Here is a 20,000-nt window from a genome sequence, read left to right as displayed (position 1 = left end):
TCTGTTAATCTTGGCTTGCCTTCTCTTCGTGATTCAAAGAGTGGCTCCGGCATATAATCTGGTGTATGGTACATCTGTGAATTATTATTCTAATTCTTTATACGTTTATTAGAGCTGAATAAACTCCACATCAAATACATCACTTGGGCGATGTCAAAGGGCCCGGGGCAAATCAGCCGACATCTGTTAACTCTTTCAAAATGGCCTCATCCAGCATGTCTGTGGGCGTGTAGGGGAGAGAAAGAAAGAGAGAAAGATAGAGGGAGATGGGGACAGAGAAAAGAGTGGGTGAGAGAGAGGGAGAAAGAAATGGAGGGTGAGAAAGAGAGAGGGGCTCTGTTGCTGATTAATGGCTGCCGTAGGAGAGAGGGAGAGGCTGTTGTGCAGACGGAGAGTGCAGACCGAGCGTGGAGAGAGAGGGACTGCACTCCCACGGCTGGGCTACACACTATAAACAGAACTGAGGGAGGGAGGGAAGAGAGGAGGAGAGGAGCGTTCCCTGGATGAAATGCAGCGTGGAGGTGAACATGTGGGAAAGCTTTGTGTTCCTGGCACACAGTCAGTCAGTCGGTACGGTGGTGATGGGAGGGCCTTTCCTAACTTCACAGAGCAGGGCGGCGGGTCGGGCTCTTTGACTAAGAGGGACTAACACACTCACTAACCCTTTCACCACCGTCTGACCACTGGTCCCCCATTACATGTTCCCAGTTGCACAGCCGGTCAGCCACAGTCATGACTGTTGTACTGTTAATGTCTGGTTGTGCCTTGTCACAATAACTCCTGGTTTAGCTTGTCAATAAAGAGGTTTCGTTGTAAGTCTGTTTGTAAGTCAGAGATTATTTTTGTTGCCTTGAGGTTCAGGCTTTATGAAAGGGAGGGTTTAACATGTAAGTTGTAGGTTAATATGTACATACAGCCCACATAGCCAAGCTATTTCTTGACCTTACAGATTTTTTCCCAGAATGTGAAACACACACATTAGATGACTTTCCCATGTTGGAGAAATTGTGCAGACTGCTGTGTGCATATGCACTTTTGTCTGTCTGTGTGTGTACGCGTGTCTGCATCCTCCTCTCCTCCCAGACCCCTGTCTGCAGCCTCCTCTCCTCCCAGACCCCTGTCTGCAGCCTCCTCTCTTCCCACCCCCTGTCTGCAGCCTCCTCTCCTCCCAGCCCCCTGTCTGCAGCCTCCTCTCCTCCCAGCCCCCTGTCTGCAGCCTCCTCTCTTCCCAGCCCCCTGTCTGCAACCTCCTCTCCTCCCAGACCCCTGTCTGCAGCCTCCTCTCCTCCCAGACCCCTGTCTGCAGCCTCCTCTCCTTCCAGCCCCCTGTCTGCAGCCTCCTCTCCTCCCAGCCCCTGTCTGCATCCTCCTCTCCTCGCAGCCCCCTGTATGCAGCCTCCTCTCTTCCCAGCCCCCTGTCTGCAGCCTCCTCTCCTCCCAGCCCCCTGTCAGTAAGCCTCCTCTCCTCCCAGGCCCCTGTCTGCAGCCTCCTCTCCTCCCAGCCCCATGTCTGCAGCCTCCACTCCTCCCAGCCCCCTGTCTGCAGCCTCCTCTCCTCCCAGCCCCCTGTCTGCAGCCTCCTCTCCTCCCAGCCCCCTGTCTGCAGCGTCCTCTCCTCCCAGCCCCCTGTCTGCAGCCTCCTCTCCTCCCAGCCCCCTGTCAGTAAGCCTCCTCTCCTCCCAGGCCCCTGTCTGCAGCCTCCTCTCCTCCCAGCCCCCTGTCTGCAGCCTCCTCTCCTCCCAGCCCCCTGTCTGCAGCGTCCTCTCCTCCCAGCCCCCTGTCTGCAGCCTCCTCTCCTCCCAGCCCCCTTTCTGCAGTCTCCTCTTTTCCATCCCCTGTTTGCAGCCTCCTCTCCTCCCAGCCCCCTGTCTGCAGCCTCCTCTCCTCTCTACAGAGTGCTGATCCAGCAGTATTGGCTCTGCTGGGCCAACCAACCCTCTCTGGGCTGTGTAGAGCTGTGTGTATGCAAGGAAAAGTGGGCCATTAACCCTCAGCCCTAAGGTGTGACCTGAGCCAAATCCAATATTGGCTCCAGCATCAAGGCCCAGTGCCACTCAAGTTCAAAGCTGCTGATCAGCAGAAAGACCCTAAACAATAAAGGACCAAATGCTAATTCCTAAGACACCTAGGAGCTTCAACACCACCAGACAATTAGCCAGGAGAGGAGAGGAGAGGAGAGGAGAGGAGAGGAGAGAGAGAGAGAGAGAGAGAGAGAGAGAGAGAGAGAGAGAGAGAGAGAGAGAGAGAGAGAGAGAGAGAGAGAGAGAGAGAGAGAGAGAGAGAGAGAGAGAGAGAGAGAGAGAGAGAGAGAGAGAGAGAGAGAGAGAGAACATACATTATTAATCAAGAGTAAATTTAGTAAAGTGGGGACTAATCGTGGCTTTCTCTGCACCCAAGGTTGAACAGTAGATTAGGGAAGATAGAAAATATTGAAGGTAGACTGACCTGAGCTCACCATTTCCTTACAGTGGAAGAAAGAAATCCTCCCTTTATGGTATAGATACTATCCTATAGTAATGAGTGAATAACACAGCAGTGTATGGAGGACAAATATCTAAATGAGGGTAAGCATCCTCTTGCTGTCTTCCTGATCAGTTTGTGTGCTGAAATATGTAGGCGCCATAATGATACTGAGTGAACACTATGCACATCATGTCAGTTGTGTGTTTCTGCATGTACATGCACACCCAGGCTCCCTGGCCTCTCCCAGCCAGGGTGAACTGCAGTGTGTCTATCCAACTCATGTTAGAGTGTGGAGGTGAGGCGGTAAGGGCTGTAGCCAGTGTTAACGGACTGGGGCCCTTCTCTAGAGTATCCAGTCTATAGTCACCTCTCCTCTCAGCCCCCTGTCCTCTCCTCAGGTTCTCCACAGCTCTGTCTGTCTGTGTGTCTCAGGGCACCAAACAACTGGAACGTCTGAAAGGATGTATCGAGGTATCCCTGTGTGTGTTGCAGGATGGATATGTCATGTGACATAATGCCTCGCAGCACCCATCACAGATAAAATGACAGATGCTGCTTTTTGGCTCGTGGATCTTTCTCAGCAGCAAAGACGATTTTGCAAAGACGAACTCTCTCTGTCTGTCTCTCTCTCTCTCTCTCTCTCTCTCTATCTCTCTCTCCACGGTGACCTTACGAAGCGTGCCATTCTGCCGTTCATTTAATGTCAGACACCATTACTATATAATTGCTGTTGACGGGAAAAACGTGGTGTTTTGACTTCTCGCCTCTCCTTATATCTGACACTCAGCCATCTGCTTTGTTTTGTGTTTGTGAGTGTATTTTCCTATTTTCCCCCTTAACATGAGTCAACATGCATTTGAAAGAGGGATTGGTCTCCATAGATACAGACAACAACAGACCGTGTGTTTGGGTTGCTGGCAGGTTGCAGAGGCTTATTAAGATGAGGGGAGGAGGAAGAGAAGAGGCTGCCTGAGACGCTGCTGCGTTAGCTAAGTGAAATCAGCTTGGCTCGCTGGCAGCAGGCTGACCTTTCTCCCTGTATTTGGATCACTTACCCAGGCTGAGGCTCGCCATGAACTGGGTCCGCACAGGAGCTGAGTGAGGCATTCTGGGAGCTCCAGACCACGAGACCAAGGGGCTTGTAGTGATGTCCAGGGCTACTGCCCATCCCCACCTCCCTCCTCACCCCTCCACGCCAGCGCCCCCCCGTCTGTCCAGGTGGATGGATGGCTTTGATTGGTGGAGTGTGTTGCTGTGTCGCAGGGCGGTGGGGTGAGTGGCAGTAATTGGCATGGCAGCGGGCAGGCCCATCTTTCACCTGTGGTCAGTCGTGATTGGCCTGATGAGCCAGGCAGGGTGAGGGTAGGGGCGCTCCTTCCCAGTGAGGACCCTGGGGGCGGAGGAGACAGACAGAGGCCTGTCCCGTGTGCACCTCCACCCCGACTGGCCCTCCCGACTTGTCAACATCACTGACAGGAACAGATGTGTGGAGGGAGACATGGAAGGGACAAATGGAACTCTATTCCCTATATAGAGCACTACTTTTCCCAGAGCCATATGAGTACTATAGTGCACTCTATAGGGAATAACTTTTGACCAGAGCTCTATGAGTACTATAGTGCACTCTATAGGGAATAACTACAGAGTCAGTGTGCGGGGGCACCGGTTAGTTGAGGTAATATGTACATGTACATGCAGGAGTTATTAAAGTGACTATGCATAGATGACAACAACAGAGAGTAGCAGCGGCGTAAAAGGGGGGGGAAAATCAAATAGTCTGGGTGCCATTTGATTAGATGTTCAGTAGTCTTATGGCTTGAGGGTAGAAGCTGTTAGAAGCCTCTTGGTCCTAGACTTGCCGCTCCGGTACCGCTTGCCGTGCGGTAGTAGAGAGAACAGTCTATGACTAGGGTGGCTGGAATCTTCAACAATTTTTAGGGCCTTCCTCTGACACAGCCTGGTATAGAGGTCCTGGATGGCAGGAAGCTTGGTACCAGTGATGTACTGTGCCGTTCACACTACCCTCTGTAGTGCCTTGCGGTCGGAGGCCGAGCAGTTGCCATACCAGGCAGTGATGCAACCAGTCAGGATGCTCTCGATAGTGCAGCAGTAGAACCTTTTGAGGATCTGAGGACCCATGCCAAATCTTTTTAGTCTCCTGAGGGGGAATAGGTTTTGTCGTGCCCTCTTCACAACTGTCTTGGTGTGCTTGGACCATGTTTGTTTGTTGCTGATGTGGACACCAAGGAACTTGAAGCTCTCAACCTGCTCCTCTGCAGCCCCGTCGATGAGAATGGGGGCGTGCTCGGTCCTCTTTTTCCTGTAGTACACAATCATCTCCTTATCTTGATCACGTTGAGGGAGAGGTTGTTGTCCTGGCACCACACGGCCAGGTCTCTGACCACCTCCCTATAGGCTGTCTCTTCGTTGTTGGTGATCAGGCCTACCACTGTTGTGTCATTGGCAAACTTAATGATGGTGTTGGAGTCGTGCCTGACCGTGCACTCATGAGTGAACAGGGAGTACAGGAGGGGACTGAGCACGCACCCCTGAGGGGCCCCTGTGTTGAGGATCAGCGTGGCAGATGTGTTGTTACCTATCCTTACCACCTGGGGGCGGCTCGTCAGGAAGACCAGGATCCAGTTGCAGAGGGAGGTGTTTAGTCCCAGGGTCCTTAGCTTAGTGATGAGCTTTGAGGGCACTATCGTGTTGAATGCTGAGCTGTAGTCAATGAATAGCAATCTCATATAGGTGTTCCTTTTGTCCAGGTGGGAAAGGGCAGTGTGGAGTGCAATAGAGATTGCATCATCTGTGGATCTGTTGGGGCGGAATGCAAATTGGAGTGGGTCTAGGGTTTCTGGGATAATGGTGTTGATGTGAGGCATGACCAGCCTTTCGAAGCACTTCATGGCTACAGACGTGAGTGCTACGGTCGGTAGACATTTAGGCAGGTTACCTTAATGTTCTTGGGCACAGGCACTATGGTGGTCTGCTTAAAATATGTTGGTTTTAGCCTCCCGGGTGGCGCAGTGGTTAAGGGCAGTTAAGGGCGCCAGCTTTGCTACCAGAGATGCTGGACTAGTGTCGTCCGGGTTAGGGAAGGTTTGGCCGGTAGGGATATCCTTGTCTCATCGCGCACCAGCGACTCCTGTGGCGGGCCGGGCGCAGTGCACGCTAACCAAGGTTGCCAGGTGCACGGTGTTTCCTCCGACACATTAGTGCGGCTGGCTTCCGGGTTGGATGCGCGCTGTGTTAAGAAGCAGTGCGGCTTGGTTGGGTTGTGTATCGGAGGACGCATGACTTTCGACCTTCGTCTCTCCCGAGCCCGTACGGGAGTTGTAGCGATGAGACAAGATAGTAGCTACTAACAAATGGATAACACGAAATTGGGGAGAAAAGGGGGGTAAAATTCACACACAAAAATATGTTGGTTTTACAGACTCGGACAGGGAGAGGTTGATAAAGTCAGTGAAGACACTGGCCAGTTTGTCAGCGCATGCTCGCAGTACACGTCCTTGTAATCCGTCTGGCCCTGCAGCCTTGTGAATGTTGATCTATTTAAAGGTCTTACTCACATTGGCTGCGGAGAGTGTGTTCACACAGTCTTCCGGAACAGCTGGTGCTCTCATGCATGTTTCAGTGTTATTTGCCTCGTAGCAGGCATAGAAGTAGTTTTGTTCGTCTGGTAGGCTCGTGTCACTGGGCAGCTCTCGTCTGTGCTTCCCTTTGTAGTCTGTAATGTTTTGCGACGAGCCGGTGTAGTACGCTTCGATCTTAGTCCTGTATTGACGCTTTGCTTGTTTGCAGGTTCGTCGGTGGGCGAGATTTCTTATAAGCTTCCGGGTTAGAGTCTGCTCCTTGAAAGCGGCAGCTCTAGCCTTTAGCTCAGTGCCGATGTTGCCTGTAATCCATGGCTTCTGGTTGGGCATGTACGTACGGTCACTGTGGGGACGATGTCATCGATGCACGTATTGATGAAGCCATGACTGATGTGGTGTACTCCTCAATGCCATCGGAAGAATCCCGGAACATATTCCAGTCTGTGCTAACAAAACAGTCCTGTAGCTTAGCATCTGCTTCATTTGACCACTTTTTATTGATCTAGTCACTGGTGCTTGTAAGCAGGAATCAGGAGGATAGAATTATGGTCAGATTTTCCAAATGAAGGGCGATGGAGAGTTTTGTATTATTTCCTGTGTGTGGAGTAAAGGTGGTCCAGAGTTTATTTCCCTCTGGTTGCACATTTGACAATCTGATAGAAATTTGGTAAAACAGATTTAAGTTTCCCTGCATTAAAGTCCCTGGCTACTAGGATCGCCGCCTCTGGGTGAGCGCTTTCTTGTTTGCTTATGACAGAATACAGCTCCTTCAATGCTGTCTTAGTGCCAGCCTCAGTCTGTGGTGGTATGTAAACAGCTACGAAAAATACAGATGAAAACTCTCTAGGTAGATATTGTGGTTTACAGCTTATCATGAGACACTCTATCTCAGGTGAGCAATAGCTCGAGACTTCCTTAGATATCATGCACCAGCTGTTATTTACAAAAATGCATAGTCCGCCGCCCCTTATCTTACCAGACGCCGCTGTTCTATCCTGCCGGTGTAGCGTATAACCAGCCAGCTGTATGTTGATAGTGTCGTCGTTCAGCCACAACTCCCTGAAGCATAAGATATTACAGTTTTGAATGACTGTTGGTAGTTTAATCTTCCGCGCAGGTCATCGATTTTATTCTCCAGATTTCACGTCTGCTAGCAGAATGGAAGGAAGTGGGGGTTTATTCGATCGCCTACGAATTTCAAGAGGCAGCTCGCCCTCTGGTCCCTTTTTCTCCACCTCCTCTTCACGCAAATCACGGGTATCTGGGCCTGTTCCCGAGAAAGCAGTATATCAAAAAGGATTCTGCCAGTCCGTGGTGAGAAATCGCTGTCCTGATGTCCAGAAGTTATTTTCAGTCATAAGACACGGTAGCGGCAACATTATGTACAAAATAAGTTTAAAAAAATAAGTTGCAAACAAAAAACAAAACACGTAAAACGTCAGCCCTCTTCTCCGGCGCCATTTTATACTATAGTGCTCTCTATAGGGAATAACTTTTGACCAGACTACTATAGTGCACTCTATAGGGAATAACTTTTGAACAGAGCTCTATGAGTACTATAGTGCACTCTATAGGGAATAACTTTTGACCAGAGTACTATAGTGCACTCTATAGGGAATAACTTTTGACCAAAGTACTATAGTGCACTCTATAGGGAATAACTTTTGACCAGAGCTCTATGTGTACTATAGTGCACTCTATAGGGAATAACTTTTGACCAGAGCCCTATGAGTACTATAGTGCACTCTATAGGGAATAACTTTTGACCAGAGCTCTATGAGTACTATAGTGCACTCTATAGGGAATAACTTTTGACCAGAGTACTATGAGTACCATAGTGCACTCTATAGGGAATAACTTTTGACCAGAGCTCTATGAGTACTATAGTGCACTCTATAGGGAATAACTTTTGACCAGAGCCCTATGAGTACTATAGTGCACTCTATAGGGAATAACTTTTGACCAAAGCACTATGAGTACTATGGTGCACTCTATAGGGAATAACTTTTGACCAAAGTACTATAGTGCACTCTATAAGGAATAACTTTTGACCAGAGCTCTATGAGTACTATAGTGCACTCTATAGGGAATAACTTTTGACCACAGCCCTATGAGTACTATAGTGCACTCTATAGGGAATAACTTTTGACCACAGCCCTATGAGTACTATAGTGCACTCTATAGGGAATAAGGTTCTATTTGGGACGCACCTTGAGACTACGGGGAGGCTGTGGCCACCATTACTCTACAGGGGTTTGCAGGGTATTTGAAGCTAGATACTGTCATGTATACAACGTCTATAGGGTGAGTTTGTACAACTGCACTGTGGTCTTGGGTCCTGTAAATCCATACCTTTCATATGCTTGCAATTAGGCTCTGTCTATACAACTGTATGTTTATAGAGTGGTGCAATCAATGTATTTGTGGGAGGGTGTTATGGGGAGTTCCTCACGGAAATGGCTGAGTGGGCATTTTGGTGGATTTGCCACCTGATGTTTTTCATTTGGAAATGTAAACGATTGTCTGTGATTTATATCAGGGTTCTGTATACACTCATTCTATATTTTAATATAATTCTTTGCATAGAATTGAACAAACAAGGAGTTCCTTTTCAGAATGGAAAAGTCAGCTCAAAATGTGTTCATTTCCAGGGCGATATAATGAGCTATAAAGACAGTTAAATATGAATGTCTTCCCCCTCAGTCTGAGTACATCAAGAATGTTTTCATTATCTTCACATTCTGCTAGTTTAAGTGCAATGTAATGCTATACATAATTTCTTTGTTTACTAGAATGCACGTAATGTTCTGGACTTTATTAAAATCAGTGTTGATCTCGTTCTCTTACTCTACGAGAGGGTTTTACTTTGTTAAAACTGAAGTAAGGGCTTGTAAAGTAAGCATTTCACTGTAAGGTCTGTTCTATTCAGCATTTCACTGTAAGGTCTGTTCTATTCAGCATTTCACTGTAAGGTCTGTTCTATTCGGCATTTCACTGTAAGGTCTGTTCTATTCGGCATTTCACTGTAAGGTCTGTTCTATTCAGCATTTCACTGTAAGGTCTGTTCTATTCAGCATTTCACTGTAAGGTCTGTTCTATTCAGCATTTCACTGTAAGGTCTGTTCTATTCAGCATTTCACTGTAAGGTCTGTTCTATTCGGCATTTCACTGTAAGGTCTGTTCTATTCGGCATTTCACTGTAAGGTCTGTTCTATTCGGCATTTCACTGTAAGGTCTGTTCTATTCAGCATTTCACTGTAAGGTCTGTTCTATTCCGCATTTCACTGTAAGGTCTGTTCTATTCAGCATTTCACTGTAAGGTCTGTTCTATTCAGCATTTCACTGTAAGGTCTGTTCTATTCAGCATTTCACTGTAAGGTCTGTTCTATTCAGCATTTCACTGTAAGGTCTGTTCTATTCGGCATTTCACTGTAAGGTCTGTTCTATTCAGCATTTCACTGTAAGGTCTGTTCTATTCGGCATTTCACTGTAAGGTCTGTTCTATTCGGCATTTCACTGTAAGGTCTGTTCTATTCGGCATTTCACTGTAAGGTCTGTTCTATTCGGCATTTCACTGTAAGGTCTGTTCTATTCGGCATTTCACTGTAAGGTCTGTTCTATTCGGCATTTCACTGTAAGGTCTGTTCTATTCGGCATTTCACTGTAAGGTCTGTTCTATTCGGCATTTCACTGTAAGGTCTGTTCTATTCGGCATTTCACTGTAAGGTCTGTTCTATTCGGCATTTCACTGTAAGGTCTGTTCTATTCGGCATTTCACTGTAAGGTCTGTTCTATTCGGCATTTCACTGTAAGGTCTGTTCTATTCGGCATTTCACTGTAAGGTCTGTTCTATTCGGCATTTCACTGTAAGGTCTGTTCTATTCAGCATTTCACTGTAAGGTCTGTTCTATTCAGCATTTCACTGTAAGGTCTGTTCTATTCGGCATTTCACTGTAAGGTCTGTTCTATTCGGCATTTCACTGTAAGGTCTGTTCTATTCGGCATTTCACTGTAAGGTCTGTTCTATTCGGCATTTCACTGTAAGGTCTGTTCTATTCGGCATTTCACTGTAAGGTCTGTTCTATTCGGCATTTCACTGTAAGGTCTGTTCTATTCGGCATTTCACTGTAAGGTCTGTTCTATTCGGCATTTCACTGTAAGGTCTGTTCTATTCGGCATTTCACTGTAAGGTCTGTTCTATTCGGCATTTCACTGTAAGGTCTGTTCTATTCGGCATTTCACTGTAAGGTCTGTTCTATTCGGCATTTCACTGTAAGGTCTGTTCTATTCGGCATTTCACTGTAAGGTCTGTTCTATTCGGCATTTCACTGTAAGGTCTGTTCTATTCGGCATTTCACTGTAAGGTCTGTTCTATTCGGCATTTCACTGTAAGGTCTGTTCTATTCGGCATTTCACTGTAAGGTCTGTTCTATTCGGCATTTCACTGTAAGGTCTGTTCTATTCGGCATTTCACTGTAAGGTCTGTTCTATTCGGCATTTCACTGTAAGGTCTGTTCTATTCGGCATTTCACTGTAAGGTCTGTTCTATTCAGCATTTCACTGTAAGGTCTGTTCTATTCGGCATTTCACTGTAAGGTCTGTTCTATTCAGCATTTCACTGTAAGGTCTGTTCTATTCAGCATTTCACTGTAAGGTCTGTTCTATTCAGCATTTCACTGTAAGGTCTGTTCTATTCAGCATTTCACTGTAAGGTCTGTTCTAGTCGGCATTTCACTGTAAGGTCTGTTCTATTCAGCATTTCACTGTAAGGTCTGTTCTATTCAGCATTTCACTGTAAGGTCTGTTCTATTCAGCATTTCACTGTAAGGTCTGTTCTATTCGGCATTTCACTGTAAGGTCTGTTCTATTCGGCATTTCACTGTAAGGTCTGTTCTATTCGGCATTTCACTGTAAGGTCTGTTCTATTCAGCATTTCACTGTAAGGTCTGTTCTATTCAGCATTTCACTGTAAGGTCTGTTCTATTCAGCATTTCACTGTAAGGTCTGTTCTATTCAGCATTTCACTGTAAGGTCTGTTCTATTCGGCATTTCACTGTAAGGTCTGTTCTATTCGGCATTTCACTGTAAGGTCTGTTCTATTCGGCATTTCACTGTAAGGTCTGTTCTATTCGGCATTTCACTGTAAGGTCTGTTCTATTCAGCATTTCACTGTAAGGTCTGTTCTATTCGGCATTTCACTGTAAGGTCTGTTCTATTCAGCATTTCACTGTAAGGTCTGTTCTATTCGGCATTTCACTGTAAGGTCTGTTCTATTCAGCATTTCACTGTAAGGTCTGTTCTATTCAGCATTTCACTGTAAACAAGGATGTGTTCATTTTTAGACATGGGAAACAGTCAAGGTATATCTTCAACCGGTTGGGTGACTTAGACACAGAGCATTGAAGGCGTTCACAGTATTGAAAGCCTTGTCATGATTGGATGATATTGATGTTAGAGATATGTTGTCCCTTACTTACTTTATCTTCCCCTCTCTCTGTCTCTTCTCTCTGGCTCTTCTCTTTGTCTCTTCTCTCTGTCTCTTTTCTCTGTCTCTTTTCTCTGTCTCTTCTCTCTGGCTCTTCTCTCTGGCTCTTCTCTCTGTCTCTTCTCTCTGTCTCTTCTCTCTGTCTCTTCTCTCTGTCTCTTCTCTCTGGCTCTTCTCTCTGTCTCTTCTCTCTGTCTCTTCTCTCTGGCTCTTCTCTCTGTCTCTTCTCTCTGTCTCTTCTCTCTGGCTCTTCTCTCTGTCTCTTCTCTCTGTCTCTTCTCTCTGTCTCTTCTCTCTGGCTCTTCTCTCTGTCTCTTCTCTATGTCTCTTCTCTCTGGCTCTTCTCTCTGTCTCTTCTCTCTGGCTCTTCTCTCTGGCTCTTCTCTCTGGCTCTTCTCTCTGGCTCTTCTCTCTGTCTCTTCTCTCTGGCTCTTCTCTCTGTCTCTTCTCTGTCTCTTCTCTCTGGCTCTTCTCTCTGTCTCTTCTCTCTGGCTCTTCTCTCTGGCTCTTCTCTCTGTCTCTTCTCTCTGTATCTTCTCTCTGTCTCTTCTCTCTGGCTCTTCTCTCTGTCTCTTCTCTCTGTCTCTTCTATCTGTCTCTTCTCTCTGTCTCTTCTCTCTGGCTCTTCTCTCTGTCTCTTCTCTCTGTCTCTTCTCTCTGTCTCTTCTCTCTGGCTCTTCTCTCTGTCTCTTCTCTCTGTCTCTTCTCTCTGGCTCTTCTCTCTGGCTCTTCTCTCTGTCTCTTCTCTCTGGCTCTTCTCTCTGTCTCTTCTCTCTGGCTCTTCTCTCTGTCTCTTCTCTCTGGCTCTTCTCTCTGTCTCTTCTCTCTGTCTCTTCTCTCTGTCTCTTCTCTCTGGCTCTTCTCTCTGTCTCTTCTCTCTGGCTCTTCGCCATGGCTCTTCTCTCTGTCTGTTTGAGTGTCAACCAAAACATTTTTAACTTTAATTGGTTATTTAATTCTTACCAGCCACCTACAGCCGCTTGCCTTGGAGCAGACCCTCTGCCCCTCTCCTCTCTCTGTCCTCAGGTGTACATGATGTTGAGATGGATCTGTTGTCCCAGGACTCACCCCCTGTCCTCTCTCTCTCTCCCCAGGTATCAGGCAGCTCAGTGGGGTCGCCGGGTGCCGCCTCCTCCCCCTCCACGTCGTCACAGCGGCAACGTCAACGCATCACCCGCGTCAACCTCAGGGACTTCATCTTCTACATGGAGCAGGAGAGAGAGACAGCCCACTCACTTCTGCTCTACCGGGCTCTGCTCAAGTAGCACCCTCCTCTCTCTCCCAGCACCCTCCTCTCTCTCCCTTACCATCTCCTTCTACCCCTGCAACGTGCCTTCAATCGGGTCAGATGTTTCAGCTCAGTGTCTGTTGTGATGTTGATATTAACGTAACTTTTGATTTAAAGGCGAGAGAAAAAACTCACTAAAATATCTTGTATGTGTCTTTATCTGTTTTAGCTTCATGATAAATACACTGAGTACCAAACATTAAGAACACCTTCCTAATATTTGCCTTTTGCCCCCAGAACAACTCAGTTTGTCCGGGTATTGACTCTACAAGGTGTCGAAAGTATTCCACAGGAATGCTGGCCCATGTTGACTCCAATGCTTCCCACAGTTGTCAAGTTGGCTGGATGTCCTTTTGGTGGTGGATCATTCTTGATACACACGGGAAACTGTTGAGTGTGAAAAACCCAGCAGCGTTGCAGTTCTTGACATAAACCGGTGCGCCTGGGACCTACTACCATACCCTGTTCAAAGGCACTTAAATCTTTTGTTTTGACCATTCACCCTCTGAATGGCACACATACACAATCCATGTCTCAAAAATCCTTCTTTAACCTGTCTCCTCCCCTTCATCTAAACTGACTGAAGTGGATTTAACAAGTGACATCAATAAGGGATCATAGCTTTCACCCGCAGTCTCCTGGTCAGTCTATGTCATGGAAAGAGCAGGTGTTCTTAATGTTTTGTACACTCAGTGTATATGTATTTAGTGTGTTGACTTTAAGGCCATGGTGATGCAAACTCCTTGGGTATTATTGGGACTGGGTTTTTAAGGAGAAATGGGTTGAGCCAGTACTTTTTCCATGTCAGTTGTAAATTTGATGTCCCAGACGAAATACTCAATGAACCATCTCAAAGTGATTTTCTTTAAAATAATCCTATTCTGAACTTAATACAGTCTACAATATTCTCTAGAATGTATTTGTTGAACATATTTCAGTGAATATGGTCACACAAAACTAACAAGTCATAGAGTGGTCTGATTCTTTATACCAGAAACTTACCAGAGCAGCTTTTTGGAAAGTTTATCTTCAGAAAATGGATTACAGCATAACAGAAATCAAGCTCTTTAAATGTAAATAGTCATTTTGAATACTTTTAAACAGCATGTATGATATTTTTACCACATGTAATGTTAATTACTCAGTACTGAGATATTCTGTAAAATCATGTGCATTGAAATGTGGTATGATGTTATTTTATTTGGATCCCCATTAGCTGACGCCATGACGACAGCTAGTCTACCTGGGGTCCGACACAAAACGAAAAAGACATTACAGACAAAAATACTTTATAATTTACATACAGTACACTTAAAAAACATGAACAAATGTAAAATACCTGAAAGGTAACATTTAACTGTCATTAGGAAAAATTGTATTCTTTGTATTCTTTCACTTTCTAAACTTTGTTTTAATGCAATGCAGATTGTCTCATCCAATCCAACAGGTCAATAATTAGAGTTACCACAGTCCACCAATATGGTGGATTCGGGCCAGTCACCCTCATTGAGCAATGCACAGTAGTCTCTCTGTACCCAAATGTATGGAGAGACTTGAGAGACTATTTTTTCCTAGATGTCCCTGTAGAATTTAGATGTTGCCCATCTGTCTCATTGTTTGTGCCCATTTCCACAATACTTTAGGTTGTCTGAAGAACCTATTCTGTGAAGCCAGGTCCATACCCTCAGCAAACGCCCAGAGTGCAGTATGGTCGTTCAACAAGCAGCTCCCATCGTAGGGTTTCCTCTGTTTCACTTCAAGACTATTAACAACACATATCAGACGTGTGAGCAGCTGGACAGTTGTTGAAGTACAGTTTTGAGAATTCTTCCTTTAAGCCTAATATTGACATTGCAATGTTTTTAGAGTTGTATGTTTTTATGTTCTCTCTAGAACGAGAGGTGGGAGGCGACTGCCTCTCTGTCAGTAGCTATAGATCCTTGTCATTAGGGTCCAACTCTGCAAGGCCTCAGTGTTGTCACCTGTTTCTGACCATCCTCTTATTAACATGGCCTTTCTCTTATTGGTTGGTTGTGAATAGCCTAGCCTCTATGCAGCTTGTCTTGTGTTGCTTTGTCATTTATTTGTTGAATGGGAAACATTTGAAATTAATGTTCATTTAAGTTTTTTTTAACAGCACTATTATATACTGTTTTTTTTATTACTTAAACAATGAGAAAAAAACAGAACGCTGTGTTACCAATGTATAGAAAGAAATAGTTCCTGTCTCTTAAGCATCAAACAGTATTGTCAGTTGGTGTTGAAAGGGAAACGTAGTCTCTTAAGCATCAAACAGTATTGTCAGTTGGTGTTGAAAGGGAAACGTAGTCTCTTAAGCATCAAACAGTATTGTCAGTTGGTGTTGAAAGGGAAACGTAGTCTCTTAAGCATCAAACAGTATTGTCAGTTGGTGTTGAAAGGGAAACGTAGTCTCTTAAGCATCAAACAGTATTGTCAGTTGGTGTTGAAAGGGAAACGTAGTCTCTTAAGCATCAAACAGTATTGTCAGTTGGTGTTGAAAGGGAAACGTAGTCTCTTAAGCATCAAACAGTATTGTCAGTTGGTGTTGAAAGGGAAACGTAGTCTCTTAAGCATCAAACAGTATTGTCAGTTGGTGTTGAAAGGGAAACGTAGTCTCTTAAGCATCAAACAGTATTGTCAGTTGGTGTTGAAAGGGAAACGTAGTCTCTTAAGCATCAAACAGTATTGTCAGTTGGTGTTGAAAGGGAAACGTAGTCTCTTAAGCATCAAACAGTATTGTCAGTTGGTGTTGAAAGGGAAACGTAGTCTCTTAAGCATCAAACAGTATTGTCAGTTGGTGTTGAAAGGGAAACGTAGTCTCTTAAGCATCAAACAGTATTGTCAGTTGGTGTTGAAAGGGAAACGTAGTCTCTTAAGCATCAAACAGTATTGTCAGTTGGTGTTGAAAGGGAAACGTAGTCTCTTAAGCATCAAACAGTATTGTCAGTTGGTGTTGAAAGGGAAACGTAGTCTCTTAAGCATCAAACAGTATTGTCAGTTGGTGTTGAAAGGGAAACGTAGTCTCTTAAGCATCAAACAGTATTGTCAGTTGGTGTTGAAAGGTAAACATCAAACAGTATTGTCAGTTGGTGTTGAAAGGTAAACATCAAACAGTATTGTAAGTTGGTGTTGAAAGGGAAACATCAAACAGTATTGTCAGTTGGTGTTGAAAGGTAAACATCAAACAGTATTGTCAGTTGGTGTTGAAAGGGAAACATCAAACAGTATTGTCAGTTGGTGTTGAAAGGGAAACATCAAACAGTATTGTCAGTTGGTGTTGAAAGGGAAACATCAAACAGTATTGTCAGTTGGTGTTGAAAGGGAAACATCAAACAGTATTGTCAGTTGGTGTTGAAAGGGAAACATCAAACAGTATTGTCAGTTGGTGTTGAAAGGGAAACATCAAACAGTATTGTCAGTTGGTGTTGAAAGGGAAACATCAAACAGTATTGTCAGTTGGTGTTGAAAGGGAAACATCAAACAGTATTGTCAGTTGGTGTTGAAAGGGAAACATCAAACAGTATTGTCAGTTGGTGTTGAAAGGGAAACATCAAACAGTATTGTCAGTTGGTGTTGAAAGGGAAACATCAAACAGTATTGTCAGTTGGTGTTGAAAGGGAAACATCAAACAGTATTGTCAGTTGGTGTTGAAAGGGAAACATCAAACAGTATTGTCAGTTGGTGTTGAAAGGGAAACTTATTTTTGAACTATTTATATATTTTTCTTTTGAGTTCTTTTTTCATTGGCATTTCATTTGCCACATTTTAGGCAATGCAATTTTATCTCAAAAGTACTTATCGTTGAAAAAATGGAAGTTTAAAAGAAGCACAAAAAATACCTATTTGTTCAGTGGTTAATATTTGAATAATTATTTGTATGATTTCTGATAAATAAATTAACTAACAGGAGAACATTTCTACTACTTCAGCTTTTTAGCCAAAATATAAGGATTACTGATGTACCCAGTTGGAAGATGTTTTAATGTATGGATAATTTGTAAATATTGTTTACAGGACCATGTTTATTAGGACTATGTTATTTTTGGTAAACTCTGTACATATCCTGAAAATGTCCTGTTTGTGTGAAAAACATACTTCTGTATTTGTACCTATTTTGTAAAATAATAAATAAACTGTTTATTAAATTAAGCAGACACAGACTTTTGTGATTTGACTACAATTTCTTTGAATATCCATAATATCCATATCCATCTGTAATATGTTTAGTTACACTTGATACCATACAGTACAGTGCTGTAGTTTTGCAGAGCAGCTGGATTTGGTAGTACAGCTTTATTAAAGTGCTGTACTTAAATTGTGTAGCTGTAGCTTAAGTGTTGTAATTACTGTACTATATAACAGGTTAGTATGTTAGCTACTCATAGTAATCAGTTTCTCTTAATGATTTAAATCTAACCACAAAATCAACAGTAATGTTTTTCCAAGACAGTTAGTTGTACCCAAACTGAAATTGACTAATGAAACCAACTTCATATCCATTTACTAGCATTACACATGCTAAGTACAACTTCATATCCATTTACTAGCATTACACATGCTAAGTACAACTTCATATCCATTTACTAGCAAAACACATGCTAAGTACAACTTCATATCCATTTACTAGCATTACACATGCTAAGTACAACTTCATGTCCATGTACTAGCATTACACATGCTAAGTACAACTTCATATCCATTTACTAGCATTACACATGCTAAGTACAACTTCATATCCATTTACTAGCATTACACATGCTAAGTACAACTTCATATCCATTTACTAGCATTACACATGCTAAGTACAACTTCATATCCATTTACTAGCATTACACATGCTAAGTACAACTTCATATCCATTTACTAGCATTACACATGCTAAGTACAACTTCATATCCATTTACTAGCATTACACATGCTAAGAACAAATTGAGTTAAGTACCAGTGTTAGAGACCAAGAAGAAGTCCCCTCCGGATTCTACTAATAATTAGGCAGCAGCATTTTGAAAATACCAAAATGTTTAACTCGGTGCAAAACCCAGGGATTTGGGAGCAGATTCTGGTGTTTGTTGTCCAGATGCAGGGATTTGGGAGCAGATTCTGGTGTTTGTTGTCCAGATGCAGGGATTTGGGAGCAGATTCTGGTGTTTGTTGTCCAGATGCAGGGATTTGGGAGCAGATTCTGGTGTTTGTTGTCCAGATGCAGGGATTTGGGAGCAGATTCTGGTGTTTGTTGTCCAGATGCAGGGATTTGGGAGCAGATTCTGGTGTTTGTAGTCCAGATGCAGGGATTTGGGAGCAGATTCTGGTGTTTGTTGTCCAGATGCAGGGATTTGGGAGCAGATTCTGGTGTTTGTTGTCCAGATGCAGGGATTTGGGAGCATGCAGGGACATAACCATGCAGGGACTAAACTGGTGCACTGCAAAGATTTGTTTGTGCAGGGTCTGACACATTTTTCTGGGGGATTATAGTATATTATAGTATATTGAGAGTTCACTTCAGGTCAAACTGAAAAAGTTCATGACCACCTAAGAAACCACAAGAGATCTGTTTTACATGTAACTGCATGATGTGTACTGTATTTTCCCTCTTGAAAGAGACAGTGTTAGTGCAGATGAAAGGAGGAAAAAAACGCCCTATTATCCAAGAAATGACACAAAGGACAGAACGAGGCAGAAAATATACAGTACATCCTTTTATTATCGCAAATATGCAAGAAAAATGAAATGGACACACTGTAAGTGAACACATGCCCTTTAATATCACAGTCTAATTATTAAAACAGTTTCAATTATATACATTTTGTACCTTAAGTATACCCTTTTGAAATGTGTTTAATCCATATGTACACAACATAATGCTTGCAAATTGGAAATTATTTTCATTATTTTTGTTTCGTAGTGAGTGAGAGGACTTAGAGGTCTCTTTTTTATTAAGACTGTCGAGGGCTCAGTAAAAACCAGAGTCCTGATCACAATTTAATATACAAACAACTGTACAACTAACTGCCCTCCGGTCTCTGGACTTCACACCACACAGAAAAGTGGTAGGACTCCTTGTTAATTTTGGTCTACCAACTTACTGACCACAAATTACTAAAAGAAAATGGTACACTCTCAAAAAAAAAGAGTGCTATGTGGCACCATGTGTCCCTGTAGGGGAACCCTCTGAAAAAAGGTTCCAGATAGAACCATTTAATATCGGAGAGCTATTTCTGGTTCCAAATAGCACCCTTTAACAGGTTCTATTTGGAATCCAGGTTCTATTTGGAACCCAAAACGGTTCGATCTGGAGCCAACTTTCAGGGGGTTCTACTATAGGGACAAATGGTGCTGCACAGCACTTCTTTTTTCTGAGAGTGTGTGTGAAAACATACAATATGTTAGAGGAGATGGCCCAGTAATGTAATGAGGTATCTGTGAGAACCTGCCACCTGTAAGAGGTATTGTTGAGTTGCTTTACTCTTGTGTCAACAGGGAAGTGAACTGATGAAGGTGAGCTAAATGCTGCCACATACTGTAACTATTCAGAACCATTGAGAACTGAGCTGGTTCCCTTCAGATGTAAAGTTGAATCTAGAGATACCAGAGGACATAAAGTAGGGAGGGAATGATTGTTTGGTCTGGTGCGGTGCGGTCCAGTGAGCCATGGGGGTAACGTTAGGAGGGTGCTCTGTACAGAAGGGTCTGGGAATGTGATGACGCAGTGGGGGGCACAACCCTTGTCTCTACTGGCATTGCTGAGGAGCTGGGAGTGCATGGGAGCCCGGGGGACCCGCTGGGCTCTGAAGCCCCACATCCCTCAGCAACATGAAAGGCCTGGTTGGCCATTCCCTTTGAGGCGACTGGATACAAGGGCCCAGGCCAGTAGCAGGTCAGAACAAAGAGGAGCCTGATTGGGAGGGAGGCCCCCCAGGAGGTCTGTGCTGCCTTCTGGACTTCTTGGAGCTAAACTAACTAACCCTGACCATCTTTAAAAACTGAAGACTGAAGAAGTCCTGGGGCTTGTTTAATCAGTGGACATCCACAGAGAGGACACTGGACACTAGGACCAAGAGGAGAGTTGGTTCGTGTCAAATTAGACTCCCATCCCATTTAAATTAAGATTTTTGTGATGTTTAGTGAAACACCCACCATAGGAGGT

General features: G+C 44.2%; 1 protein-coding gene across 3 annotated transcripts in view; it reads left to right on the top strand.

The window, feature by feature from the left end:
* The window catches only part of LOC139385085 (transcription initiation factor TFIID subunit 4-like), a 109,738-nt gene extending 96,134 nt beyond the window's left edge, over window positions 1–13,604 (top strand). For all 3 annotated transcript variants that reach the window (XM_071130133.1, XM_071130132.1, XM_071130131.1), the window contains one exon: window positions 12,642–13,604. In XM_071130133.1, coding sequence (XP_070986234.1) covers window positions 12,642–12,812 — 171 coding nt within the window. In that variant the 3' untranslated portion in view covers window positions 12,813–13,604. The remainder of the gene's footprint in view (window positions 1–12,641) is intronic.
* Window positions 13,605–20,000: the final 6,396 nt, after the last annotated feature.

The sequence above is a fragment of the Oncorhynchus clarkii genome, chromosome 26, assembly GCF_045791955.1.
Source record: "Oncorhynchus clarkii lewisi isolate Uvic-CL-2024 chromosome 26, UVic_Ocla_1.0, whole genome shotgun sequence".
Taxonomy (NCBI): Eukaryota; Metazoa; Chordata; class Actinopteri; order Salmoniformes; family Salmonidae; genus Oncorhynchus; species Oncorhynchus clarkii.
Note: the sequence above shows the minus strand (reverse complement) of the source record. Positions and strands in the feature narration are given on the sequence as shown.